Source organism: Lagopus muta, chromosome 29 (assembly GCF_023343835.1).
Source record: "Lagopus muta isolate bLagMut1 chromosome 29, bLagMut1 primary, whole genome shotgun sequence".
In the NCBI taxonomy this organism is placed as follows: Eukaryota; Metazoa; Chordata; class Aves; order Galliformes; family Phasianidae; genus Lagopus; species Lagopus muta.
In genome coordinates this window covers 1,337,820-1,351,112 of record NC_064461.1, presented here as the reverse complement: position 1 = coordinate 1,351,112, position 13,293 = coordinate 1,337,820, and the positions used below count along the sequence as shown (strand labels likewise).

Sequence of the window (13,293 nt, the reverse complement as noted above, 5' to 3'; positions counted from 1 at the left end):
GGGTTGTTGGTTTTGTTTTTTTTTCCTTTCCCCCTGAGAAGTTTCCACCGGGTGATTGAACACAGCGCTGAGGGCTGGGAGGCACAGCTGTCCCCAGCCGTGCTGAGGGCAGAGCTCTGAGACATGGGCCGTCAGGGAGCCAAGCACATCCCCAGATGGCTGCTGCTGCTTCAGTCCCCTTTAAAACACCTCACTGTGGTCTCAAAGTCTTGAGAGCTGTTGACATTCCAGCTGGGGACACTTTCCGGCCCTGTATTGAAAGTGAGGTGCATCTGCCCCTCTTATCAAATCAATACGACACAGGTAATAAATGCAATCTGTTTCTTGGACATTTCCCATTGCTCCCTGAAGTATTGACAGCCACACAGCAGCCTCGTTTGTCCAAAACGTGTTAGTTTGTGCATGCAGCAGTGATGACCAAACCTTGACACGCAGACGGGGCGTCGCGTCCCTGATGCTGTTGACTATCAGATGCAGTTATTCAGTGTCTTGTTATTCAGTGTCTTGTTTTCCTCTCTTTTCTAGCTGTATAAGAAGCCAGATGTCCCGCTTTACAAAAAAATCCGCTCCAGTAAGTAAAATCTTACTGTTACTAAAATGTGCGACTGGGATTCTGTCGTGCTCTGCATCCTAGCAGAGGAACTTCCTCCTTCTGTTCTCACTGTGTGCAATGGTACTGAGAGCTGTGTAGGTAAATGGTTGGTGGGTTTACCTGGAAGGAATCCCCACCTCCTTCTTTCTTCCCTGCCCCTCCAGACGTCTACGTGGATGTCAAACCTCTCTCTGGCTACGAAGCCACTACCTGCAACTGCAAGAAACCAGATGATGAGAATGGCAAGGGCTGCATGGAGGATTGCCTTAACAGGTCAGGAGTGGGCTGACCCGCTGTGCTGTGCATTGGTTCACGTAAGAAGTAAGCTGTTCACCTTCCTTACGCTTCTTCATTTTGGATTTTAGGATGATCTTTGCTGAGTGTTCACCAAACACCTGCCCTTGTGGCGAGCAGTGTTGTAACCAGCGGATCCAGAGGCACGAATGGGTGCAGTGCTTGGAGAGGTTCCGGGCTGAGGAGAAGGGTTGGGGAATCCGCACCAAAGAGCCCCTGAAAGCAGGACAGTTCATCATCGAATACCTGGGAGAAGTTGTTAGTGAGCAAGAATTCAGGTAGAAAAATCTATTTGCTGCTTGTGTGGAAAGCTCAGTAGCTGACTTTAGCATCCGTCGTCATTGTTGGGAAATCCTTTGACAGAAACGAATGGGAGAATGCAGAAGAGAAAATGCTTTTTGGGTCACTGGCACCAGAAGGAAGGCTTAGAATTGAGCTTTTCTGCTCAACCATCTTTTTCCCAGTCAGATAGAGAGGAGTGGCTGTTCTGTGGAGTGCAGCAGCTGCCCTGTCTGCTCTGTCAGTGTCAGTGCTGTGAACCTGATAGGAGTGCTGTGCAGGATCTGTGCAGAACAGAATTGCGGGGCCAGAATGGGGCAGGAGGAGAAAGCAGACATTGCAGAGTGGTGTGAAGGCAAAAGAGCAAGTGGGAGCATTAGTAACTAATTACAGAAAGCAATCACGGTCTCGTTAACTACGTAACATCACAGGGTAATTTACATTGGAGAGACATCCGTGCTGCTCAGAGAGCTCCATCAGGTGCAGGCAGGATCTCCTGGTGCAGAGATAACTGTTGGCACAGCTGAATCTTTGCCCACTGTTGCTCTCCTGCTCGGCTGCAATGCATGGATGTTGTGTCCCACTGCAGGCAGGGGAGGGGAGGAGCTGAGTGTTGTTCACATGCCTTCCTGTACACACCAAGGAATGCATGCTTGCATTTTCTCTTCCATGCACAGCTTATCGACATGAAATGCTTACACATCATCTGCAGAACCCAAAAGGGAGCATTCCAAAAGAGCAAACTGCTGAATTCTAATCCAGGCAGTGGCCTTGACTTATAGGAATAGGTGTTAAATGGTTCTCCTCCATCTCTAGGTGTGATTTCTGTGTGTTACAGGGTTGCACGGCTGCTTTTCCTTCAGAACCCTCTCCGAATTCTTGAATATGCTGTCACTGTGTCCCTCCTTGTTTGCTTTGCAGCAGGAAGGAGAGGATCACAAATAACTTCCCTGTGTTGCTTCGTAGGAACCGGATGATTGAACAGTACCATAACCACAGTGACCATTACTGCCTGAATTTGGACAGTGGAATGGTGATAGACAGTTACCGTATGGGCAACGAGGCTCGATTTATCAACCACAGCTGTAATCCAAACTGTGAGATGCAGAAATGGTAAGAAAAATATTGTTCTGTTTACTGGGGGACTGGGATGCTGGTGGCTGAGGTGGAGATAACCAGGGAATCTGGTGTAAAAGGAGGGGAATTTGGTTCAACAGTGTAAAAATGTATTGTCATAGGTTGCAGAAGAGAAGTAGCTGTAGCACAGCAAGGAAGCTTTTGGTTCTCAGGTAACTGTAGTGGTTGAAAGCAGTAGTAATTGAGTTTAAAATACTAAAATCCAACACACACACATGAAAAAGAGAGAACTGGAGAGACAATGAATTTCAGAGCATGTTGTGAAAGGAGATCCAGTGTTCAGTGAGGGCTGAAAGTGGTGAGGGCCTGAATCCTGGCAGCTGGTGAGAGGTGCTGCCCAGCAGCTGATGCGGTTTGTAGGTTCTCTGTTTGAAGCACAGCCTCCTGCTCTCGTAGCACAGCTCTCCTTTGCTTTTGGCTTTGCAAGTTTGCTGTCCAAGAGAGCAATGAGAACAAAACAGATGGAGAACAAGCCAGCAGAGCATAGCAATAGCACTGCTTCCTGTCTCCAGCGCTTCCACCGTGTGGACAAAGGCCAATTTAGTTTTAATTATTAGGAATATTTAATTGTATGTCTTTTTCTCTGCAGGTCTGTTAATGGTGTTTACCGGATTGGGTTGTATGCACTTAAAGATATGCCTGCTGGTACTGAACTGACGTACGACTACAACTTCCACTCATTTAATGTTGAAAAGCAGGTAAGGAGCAGGGTGCAAAACCTTGAGAAAGCTCTCAGTGCCTGCAGAGTGAAGGTTAACAAAAATCCATGTTGCATTTGACAGAACAGGTTCTTTATAATGCCGAGAGAGGATCTGAGTGCTTTATTTCAATCACTCTTATTTTTTTTCTTTTATTTTTTTCCCCCTGTTTGTTTTCTCCAAAGCAACTCTGCAAGTGTGGGTTTGAGAAATGCAGAGGGATAATTGGGGGCAAAAGTCAGCGAGTGAACGGACTTCCAAACAAAAGCAACCAACCTGTGAGCAGCCACAGGAGGACCGGGAGGTCGAAGGAGAAGAGGAAGTCCAAGCACAAACTGAAAAAGAGAGTAAGTAGAAAAGGCAGCGTCTTTCGTGGGTGAAAGATGACAAGAAAGCAGTCTGTAGCATCACAACGAAAAGAGAAATGCTGCCTTTTCCACCCCAAGGACCTGCTTCCCCTGGTTTGTGCAGTTCTTAGCGTGGTTTTTCCTGTCTATCAGAGTGATTTCTTTTCCAGAGGGGCCACATGGCGGAGGAGCCCAGCGAAAGCGTGAGCACACCCACCAGGCTGACACCACAGCTCCAGATGAAGCCCATGTCCAACAGAGAAAGGTGAGGAGAGCTTTTAATGGTGGTTTTTCTCCTCAGGAGCTGAGGGGTGTGCAAATGTTGAACAGGTATTTTCTATATTTCCATTTCTATTTCTGCAATGGATGCCAAGGGAGGTGGGGGAGTCACCGAGCCTGGGGGTGTTCAAGGAAAGGCTGGATGCTGTGTTGAGGGACGTGGTTCAGTGGGAGCTGTTGGGAATGGGGGAACGGTTGGACTGGATGAGCTTTGAGGTCTTTTCCAACCTTGGTGATTCTATGATTCTATAGGATGGGGCACTGGGAAGTCGGGGTGGGATTCCTCACCACAGACGTGAGAACTTCACCTCTGCGTGTCTTTTTTTCCCACGTGCTGGTGTTAATTACAGAGCAAGAAGGTGATTCTTGACTTTTCTTTTATGTATGTAGGAATTTTGTGTTAAAACACCACGTGTTTCTGGTACGAAACTGGGAAAAGATTCGACAGAAGCAGGAGGAAGTGAAGCAAGTCAGTGATAACATCCATACGGCGTCGTTGTACAGCCGCTGGAATGGAATCTGTCGGGATGACGGCAACATCAAATCTGGTAAGGGCAGCACAGAGCCCTCAGGATGCTGCTCCTCTCCTATGAGAAGCCAAAAGAAGAGAGTTTGTACTCCTGCCCAGAATTCGTTCTGCTCTGTAAGCTCTGAGGAGTATTTGCAGTGGCTTTAATGACAGACTGCGTTTGCTCCAGCAACATCAAATACTTGGTAACCACCTGAACATGGTGGCACTAGAAAGGCAAAAAAGAAATCAGGAATAACCTTAGGATGGAATCAGGCAGTCCCTACCAGCCAGCCCACAGGCTCCTTTTCCAAAGCAATGTCTTATTGTTTGTGAGAAACCTTCAGTTCTGGTAGGAAGGACTTCAGGCAAGGCAGAAAAATAAGGATGCTGAGCACAGAAGGGTTCACTGTGCTCTTCCTGGAGCAGATCTCTGTTAAACAGTATGCAAGGAAAAGAGGATCTGGATGGGAGAAGATAAATGAGCAATCCCTTATTTAAACATGATGTAAATATTAGGAATGTGTGGTTTTGCTGTCCCAGATGCTGAGCTTAAAGACAAATAGAACAGACACAAGCAGTTACTTACGCATCTTTAGTCAGTTCTCATGCAGAAGATGATGTTTCTAGGCCGTGTTTTGTCATGGCACAATGACTGCAAGTAGCATGGAAGGTCCAGCTCTATCATCTGCTATTTTTTTTTCCTGGAGGACTTTTAATACCTAAAAGCTGATTGTGTCACCGTTCCTTATGCTCTCCTGACCAGTGCTCCCTGTCCTGGCTCTGGGTAATGACTTGCTGCGTTGGAAAAGAACACTGCGGTTCAGTCTTTAGTGGAATTCTTTAGCTGTTGCTCCTTTCTGCCCTCTTGCAGATGTTTTCATGACCCAGTTCTCAGCCCTTCAAACCGCCCGCTCGGTCCGGACGCGGCGTTTGGCTGCAGCTGAAGAGAACATTGAAGTGGCTCGTGCTGCCCGCCTGGCACAGATCTTCAAGGAGATTTGTGACAGCATCATCGCCTACAAAGGTGAAGGTGACCCCATGTGTCTCCATGGAGACTTTCTCAGCCTCTGGAGCAATGGATTCTCTGCATACAAAATATTAGGAATATAAAAAAAAAGCTTCTGTCAGGATTTTAAATAACCTTTTCCTTTTCTTCCCCTTCCTGCTACCAGAATTATCCTCAGCCATGTTCTCCACCACCACAACCTGCAGATCATGCTTTTACATGGCTTTTTGTTCAGTATTTCAGCAAAGTGGTGCCATTTAAACTGCAAGGAGCCCATCCTGCATTTCGATACACACAATCTGAGCAGAGCAGCCAACCTCTGGGCACCAGCTTGGTTTCGGTTCCCTGATAGTGGAAGGGCCTTTTGATTTTATTCAACCTGAGCTGAATGTTGTTAGTTACTTTCCAAGTTTCACCCCAGGAATTGTTGCTAATAAACTGTGTGTTCCCATTGCAGATTCCTCCAGGCAGGCTCTTGCAGCTCCCCTCCTGAACCTGCCCCCAAAGAAGAAGTAAGTACTGCTGGAGTAACCCAGTGTTCCCTAATGGGTTTGCACACATTGGAGATGCTGATGAAAATGACAATTCTGCACACACCGTTCTCATTTTAGGAATGCAGACTATTATGAGAAGATCTCTGACCCACTGGACCTCGCCACCATTGAGAAACAGATCCTGACTGGCTATTACAAAACTGTGGAAGCTTTTGATGGGGACATGCTGAAGGTCTTTCGGAACGCAGAGGTGAGGCTCCCTCTGATCCTAAGGCTCTTGCACACAGTGAGGATATATCCTAGCTGAATGCTTTTCCTGACTTACAGTAATAAAAGATAAAAAGATACTGTATAGAAAGAGAATTTCTGATCATCCTTTTCTGAAGATCAGACATTGTTAACAGTCTGGGTGCTTCAAGTTACTCAGTGCTTTTTGTTGCCGTAGGTTGGAGAAGTAGAAGGCAAAAAACGTGCATGGGTAGCTGACCTAAAGAAGCTGCAGTGCTTCTGGGCAGAGCTGAGCTGTTCCTTAGTGCCATACTGATGGCTGGTCTTGCTGCTCAGGCCAAGCCCACGGTCGTGTTACCACACCAGTGGATGCATCTTTAAGAGCGCATTCAAACAAAGAGGAGGAGCGCAATGAGGGAACCTGAGAGGGAAAAGCAGCCACTGCAAAGCTTTTAACTCCTCCTTTTGCTCTTGATGCAGAAATATTACGGCAGGAAGTCTCCGACTGGTCGCGATGTGTGCAGGCTGCGGAAGGCGTATTACAACGCCCGCCACGAGGCCTCTGCCCAGATTGATGAGATTGTGGGAGAGACAGCAAGCGAGGCTGACAGCAGCGAGACTTCTGTCTGCGAGAAGGAGAATGGGCACGAGAAGGATGAGGACGTCATCCGCTGCATCTGTGGCCTTTACAAGGATGAAGGACTCATGATCCAGTGTGAGAAGTGCATGGTGAGGCCGGGGAAGGCGGAATGGAGCCCCTTTGCTGTTCAGCACAACCAGTGGAACTCACACCTGCAGCTGATTGCCTAAATTACCTCCTCTGAGCTTCGTTTCCTCTCTCCAGGAGGATTGAGAGATTCTGTTTTCAGAAAAGGGGGGGCTGTCACTTCTTGAAACTGCCACAAACTCCTGGCCTACACAGCCAGGATTGGAGCAGTTCAAGCTTCTGCACCAGCAGCTGCATCGAAATGGTGTCTGTGTCTCCCACCATGTGAAGCAGCTTGGAGAAAGTCTTTAGCTGCCTTTGGGAAGCTTCTTTTCATGCCTTCCTTAATATTTCTGAGAAAGTACGGTTTGTAAACGAGGTGTATCACAGGAATTTCTAATTGGGATGCTCTGCTTTCCTAGGTCTGGCAGCACTGTGACTGTATGGGTGTGAATTCTGACGTGGAGCACTACCTGTGTGAGCAGTGTGAGCCTCGATCCGTGAACAGGGTAAAAAGCAGCAATAAATTCATCACCACAGCTACAAGCTGAAGCAGTTAATTGATTTATATGTATTAACACTGCCACGGCCTGTGTGGGATTCTTCATAGCGTGCTTTTCTTGTCAGTTCTTCCCTATCCACATCTGTGTGTTTCCAAATGGGGAATCCCTGCTTGTGGTGGCACTGAACATTTCTTTTCTTCTCTCCCCCAGGAGGTTCCTATGATTCCCCGGCCCCATTACACCCAGCCTGGCTGTGTGTATTACATCTGCTTGTTGCGGGACGAGCTGCTGCTGCGCCAAGGTGTGTGTGGTTCCTCCAATGGCTGCTGTGATTTCCATCAGAGGGGGGTGCACAGATCTCTGGCATCACCTCCTTGCAAACGTTTGCCTCTGTAGAATTAGAAAGCTGCACTCTTTGCTCCTATGGGAGTGACACGTAGTAAGGAACCTGAGTGCAGGCTACCAGCCTTGTGTTTGGCTCTCTGCTAGTAACATTTCTGTGCAAAGGATGACCACCTTTCCTCCTTCCATTGCTTCTGCGTTGGGTTTGCATCACCCTTTGCAATCATAGAATCATAGGATGGCCTGGGTTGCAAAGGAGCACAGCGGCCATCAGCTCCAACCCCCTGCTGTGTGCAGGTCTCCAACCAGCAGCCCAGGCTGCCCAGAGCCACATCCAGCCTGGCCTCCAATGCCTGCAGGGCTGGGGCATCCACAGCCTCCTTGGGCAACCTGTGCCAGTGCCTCACCGCCCACTGGATGAAAAACTCCCTCCTCATATCCAACCTCAACCTCCCCTGTCTCACTTTACACCCATTCCCCCTTGTCCCATCCCCATCCACCCTCACAAACAGCCGTTCCCCTCCTCTTTATCTGCTCCCTTCAAGCACTGCAAGGCCACAATGCGGTCTCCCCCCAGCCTCCTCATCTCCAAGCTAAACAAGCCCAGCTCCCTCAACCTTTCCTCATAGGAGAGCTGCTCCAGCCCTCTGAATTAGGTAGCTCTCCATTAGCTAGCTCTGTCACATTAGTTTTAATGAAGCCTTTTACTCTGCTGGACTGATGAGAAGTTCTTTACAGGTGTGTATTTTGTGCCCATTGCCAGGTGATTGCGTTTACCTGATGAGAGACAGCCGCAGAACTCCAGACGGACACCCGGTCCGGCAGTCCTACAGGCTGCTGTCCCACATCAACAGGGAGAAACTCGATATTTTCCGCATTGAAAAACTCTGGAAAAATGAGAAGTACGTTGAAGGCACCTTTTAAATGTGAGGCATCCCCACCTGTCAGAACACAGCCGTTCTGTGGAGGTCTTAGCTTAAAAACGCAGGACTGAGCGCGGTTAACTTGCCAAGGCTTGATGATTTGCTGCTTGTCTCTGCATGTACCCCACTACTGTGAAGTCAAAGCACGTCCAGTTGGAGGTGTGAACAGGGGATAAGAGACACAACTTGCTGTATTTCCCTCACTGTTGGAATAGGCTGAGAATACGCAGTGACAGCTGAGTTGGCGCTGCTAACGAGCGCAGGCTTGCTAAGGCATTGTAATGTGACTGAATGCTTGTGCCCTATCGACAGCAGCACGGTGAGTCTGCTGTGCTCACAAAGCTCACGGTGGGAGCACTTCCCCCTAGCAGGGGGGATAAAGTTATATTCATCTGAGCTCTCCTTTCATCGCAGCCGTTGCAAAGGAAAACAGAAAAATAAGAGGAGGGCGTGAAAGAAAGTTGTGTCCCAGGCTTATAGAAATAGTCTTTCTTTTTTGTCTTTTGTTTCTCTCTTACCTCCACATCTCCGAGCAGAGAGGAACGGTTTGCCTTTGGTCATCATTATTTCCGTCCACATGAAACGCATCATTCCCCTTCTCGAAAGTTCTATCACAACGAGCTGTTCCGGGTGCCCTTGTATGAAATCATCCCCTTAGAGGCTGTGGTGGGAACGTGCTGCGTTCTTGACCTGTACACCTACTGCAAAGGTAAGGAAACAGGCTCAGAAATCACCTTCGGGTCGTGTGTTGAAATGGTTCCCGCTGCTCAAAGGCAGCAGGCAGCTTCCAGGTGCTGCCTGTGGCACCAGGGCTGTGATTTGTGCTGTGCAGGAGGTGAGGAGGCAGCAGCAGGGCGGTGCTGTGGTAAAGGTGGCAAAGTGAGAGCGGCGAAAGCGGTTTGTGTGAATTTGGGGAGTTTGATGTGAACATACAGATTTTCTGCAGTGGAAATGTGTGCAGTGCGAAAGCGAAGCCAGGGGACAAGCAGTGCCTGCTGCTGCACTCACAGCCCCCAGCCCTGCTGCCCCAGCACTGCGTGTGGGTTTTGTGCCTCCACTTCAACCCGCTTCGTATTTTTCTCCTACGTTCTTTGCTTTGGAACTGCAGGGAGGCCAAAAGGGGTGAAGGAGCAGGATGTGTACATCTGTGATTACCGCCTGGATAAATCAGCTCATCTCTTCTACAAGATCCACCGCAATCGTTACCCCGTCTGCACCAAGCCCTACGCCTTCGACCACTTCCCCAAGAGACTCACTCCCAAGAGAGACTTCTCTGTAAGTGTTCTCACAGCTTCTTTACTTGTGTGCGTGTTTCTGAGAGGCCCCTGGCTGTGTTTGTGCACGAAGCACACAGCAAACCTTCAGGAACTGACACATAAGTACACAGAGTGGATGGAAATTTGGCTGGAAACAAAGCACAGAAAGAAAAAATGACTCCATGCAGGGAATATGCAATTTGAAACTGAGCAGATGTTGAGTGAATGGCGATGGGGAGGTCTGAAGTTTGTGGTTTCTGACAGAAGTTGAGATGGTAATTCCTTGCGACTGGGGAACGTCTGAAAGCTCACTTTTCAGCGGCGATTCTGCAGCGCTGAAGTGATGCCGTGTGTCTCAGAACCGCGCAGCATTCAGTATTAACCGTAATCCCTGTTCTTCTTCCAGCCCCATTACGTACCAGACAACTACAAGAGGAATGGAGGCAGGTGAGTCCTGCAGGGCTGGAGGTGGGTGATCCTGGTTGTCGGGTGCCCCCCTGTTCTTCCCATCCATCTCCTGAGTGCAGCGGAAATAGTAAATAGAGATTATGTCAGAACTAACAGGAAGGGAAAAGGGAATGAGGGAGAAGGGAGAGCAGCAGCCTCAGCCTTGTTCCTGGGTGCTGCACTTAAGGAGGAGCACAGGAGCCATTTTGCACGTTGTCAGAGCTGAGCGTGGGAGATGGCAGAGGCAGCACAGCAGTGCCAGCCTGCGTGCCTTGCTGCCAGAAGGGGGATCTGATCTGAGCACGTGGTGCTGTGAAAGCAGGCAGGGCTGCTGTGTTCCACTGGAGCCTGAAACAATTCAAATGCTGCTTTTCTTCCAGGTCATCCTGGAAATCGGATCGCGCGAAGCAACAGATCAAAGACTTGAACCAGGAGGAAGAGTCTCTTCCGCTGATGGAGGACGTGTTAGGAAACCAGGAGCAAGCTGGGAGCGAGGCTCCAAGCCTGGAGGAGCCGGAGAAAGAGGCAGTTCCTCATGAGAGCTCTGAGACAGAGAAAAAAGCAGAAGAAGGCGCTGCTGACACACGGCAGCCCTGCAGTCCGGAGGAGAGGCGGCACATCCAGAGAGAGAGACTCAACCAAATCCTCCTCAACCTCTTAGAGAAAATCCCAGGGAAAAACGGTGAGACCTTAAGCTGTGGTTACACAACGGCCTCGCTTACGGGTTTGGTGGTTTGTTCTTCTTCAGCTCGCTGCAGGCTGCACTGATAAAAGAAATGCCTTTGCCTGAATATTGCAAGCAGACACGAGTCGTATGATGGGTTTTGTTTGCATTGGTGTTTTCTTTTGCAAAAGGAGCATTTTCCAGTACCTAGAAATTAACAGACAGCTTTGGGTGATATTTTAAGCAACCACTGCGACTTTCTGAAGTCGTTCCTTCCGTCACTCCTTGTTTACAGCACGGAAGCGAAACAGACACAACAAAAGTGACTTTGGAAAGTGATTTTTGACTTGTAGTGCGGGTCCTTTTGGTGGGTTCTGAGTCACTTCTGAGCTGTGGCAGTTGCTGTGGTTAAGCAGGTCCCTGTTTTTAATTGCAGCGTCATTAGGAGCTGAGTGGAGATGCAGCAGCCTGTGTGTTGCTGCAGGTTGTCCTCATGTGTTGCCCATAGAGCTCGTGCTCTGCTTGCTGCCCTTCTGCAGACTGGTTTGTCGTGCTGCAGCGCTCTTGGTGTGATCTGGAGAGGGCACTGATAACCTCAGACAAACCAGGCTGCTCTCCAGAGGACTCTTTACTGTCACTGTGAGTGAAGCCCTCCTTGAAAGAGCAACACAAGGGAAATGGCAGAATATAATGCTCCTCTTGCAAAAGAAAACAGCAATTCTGGTGTCACCATCTTCACCCGCGGCCTCTGTTCTGTTGCAGCTATCGATGTCACGTATTTGCTGGAGGAAGGATCAGGAAGAAAACTGAGGAGACGCACTCTGAGCATCCCGGAGAGCAGCTTCAGGAAGTGATGTCGCACGAGGAAGCCGTGGTCTGGAGGCTGCTACAAGGTCTGCTGAGGACTTGAGGGCAGGAGCCCAACTTCTTGTGCACCAGCCAAGGAAAAGAGGGCAGCAGCAAACTGACAAACTGACAAACAGTTTAGCACTTAGATGTCTGGGTTGGCAGGTCGCCCTGCCCTGCTCTGCAGTGCTCTTATGGTGTGTGTGTTGTTGGGCGTGCCTTGTATTGATGTTAGGTACTGAGAAAAACCTCGTGGTTCTTTGTCCAGGATGGTCAAATTTAATTTATTTTTGCTTGATATTCCCACTCAGCGGAAGGAAAAAAAGAAAGAAAAAAAGGATGGGGAGGTTAAGAAGGCTGAGGAGTGACACTGAGATACCCCCCATGTCACCCATTAACCCGTGATTGTATGAGATGCTGCCGCCCCGCCGCTGCCCCTACGGTGAACGCAACCCAGATGGGAGGGGGAAAGGCCCTTCAGTGGCTTAAAGGCCGCCCTAAAGTCGTGGCCTCTGATTTGCACAAGTACCAAGAAGTGAGAAACGTCCCTGAGTGTGCAAAGGGTGCACACGTGTACCTTTGGTCCCCTTTGGTCCCCTTTGGTCCCGTAAGGCAGGAGGCGTTCGGTGGAGGCGCTCGTTCTGTTCTGCATCGTGCAGTGAGGAGGGGGGGGGGGGGGGGGGAAGGGAAAGGGGTGGGCAGGGAGGGGGGGGGGGGGGGGGAAGGGGTGGGCTGTGATTTTTCTTTTCTTTTTCACTTTTTTTTTTTCCTGCAGAGAGGTTTTATAAAGCGGAGTCAGACCCTGACAACACCATTTGCTGTGGGTTCTTTTGCTAAGCCGTGGTTCTCGTGTGTCTCGTGCGTCGTGCGGATTTAAAAACCTGTTAACAGGAAAAAAAAAACAAAACAAAAACACAACAAAAAAAAAAAACACAAAAAAAAAAACAACAAAAAAAAGACAAAAACAAACAAACAAAAAAACAAACCAAAAAAAAACAAAACGGAAAAAAAAAAAAAAAGGAAACGTTTCACTCCATGAACCGTCAGAGCAGTATTCGGAGCGAGTGTTCGTCGTGAACTGTGGGCTATTTCGACTGCTAACACTATTCCTGTGTTCTGGTTGTGCAGCTTCAGCCGTCTCTTAATGTAGGGGCGGTGCGTGCGCCCCCCCCCCGCCCCGAGGCGTCCGACCCGAGGAGCAGCGCGGCGCTGAGCCCCGCACGGAGCACCGCTGGGGCAGGCAAGGAGCTGCGGGCCGCGGAGGGGGGGAGGGGAGCGAGCCGCCCCTCGGATGGCTTTGCTTTGTGTCTTTCAGGCGTCCACACGCATTTACGGTCCTGTTGTAGGTGTTGTTCTACGAAAAGCCGGGTTTTAATGTGCCAAGTTGTATATATCTGCTGCGTGGATGTAAAGCAATACGGTAGTTACATGTTCCTTTTGGGCGGACCAAGCTTGTCCCGATGTACATTCTTGTTATGATGATAATTATTTTGCTCTTAGTGGAACATGATTCATTCCATTGGAGTTTTATGTGTCGGTTTAAAAAGAAAATGGAGAAAAAAAAAAAAAAAAAAAAAAAAAAAAGAAAGGAAAAAAATGAAAAAAGGAAGGGATGAAAAAATGGAGGGGGATAAAAAGAGGGGGAAAAAGGAGGGGGAAAAATAAAAGAGGAGGGGGGAAAAAAGGAAGGAAAAAAAAAGAGGGGAAAAAATGGAGGAAAAAAAATGGAGGAAAAAAAATG

General features: G+C 48.8%; 1 protein-coding gene across 1 annotated transcript in view; it reads left to right on the top strand.

Annotated features, from left to right (window-relative positions):
• ASH1L (ASH1 like histone lysine methyltransferase) overlaps positions 1-12,218 on the top strand; it is a 39,167-nt gene extending 26,949 nt beyond the window's left edge. Inside the window, exons 9-28 of the mRNA XM_048929307.1 lie at positions 526-571; positions 757-865; positions 958-1,164; positions 2,132-2,278; positions 2,892-3,000; positions 3,186-3,347; positions 3,518-3,612; positions 4,017-4,174; positions 5,009-5,161; positions 5,601-5,655; positions 5,755-5,887; positions 6,346-6,594; positions 6,994-7,080; positions 7,285-7,375; positions 8,180-8,318; positions 8,876-9,048; positions 9,448-9,614; positions 10,002-10,042; positions 10,423-10,724; positions 11,469-12,218. Coding sequence (XP_048785264.1) covers positions 526-571; positions 757-865; positions 958-1,164; positions 2,132-2,278; positions 2,892-3,000; positions 3,186-3,347; positions 3,518-3,612; positions 4,017-4,174; positions 5,009-5,161; positions 5,601-5,655; positions 5,755-5,887; positions 6,346-6,594; positions 6,994-7,080; positions 7,285-7,375; positions 8,180-8,318; positions 8,876-9,048; positions 9,448-9,614; positions 10,002-10,042; positions 10,423-10,724; positions 11,469-11,560 — 2,715 coding nt within the window. The 3' untranslated portion in view covers positions 11,561-12,218. The remainder of the gene's footprint in view (positions 1-525; positions 572-756; positions 866-957; positions 1,165-2,131; positions 2,279-2,891; positions 3,001-3,185; positions 3,348-3,517; positions 3,613-4,016; positions 4,175-5,008; positions 5,162-5,600; positions 5,656-5,754; positions 5,888-6,345; positions 6,595-6,993; positions 7,081-7,284; positions 7,376-8,179; positions 8,319-8,875; positions 9,049-9,447; positions 9,615-10,001; positions 10,043-10,422; positions 10,725-11,468) is intronic.
• Positions 12,219-13,293: the final 1,075 nt, after the last annotated feature.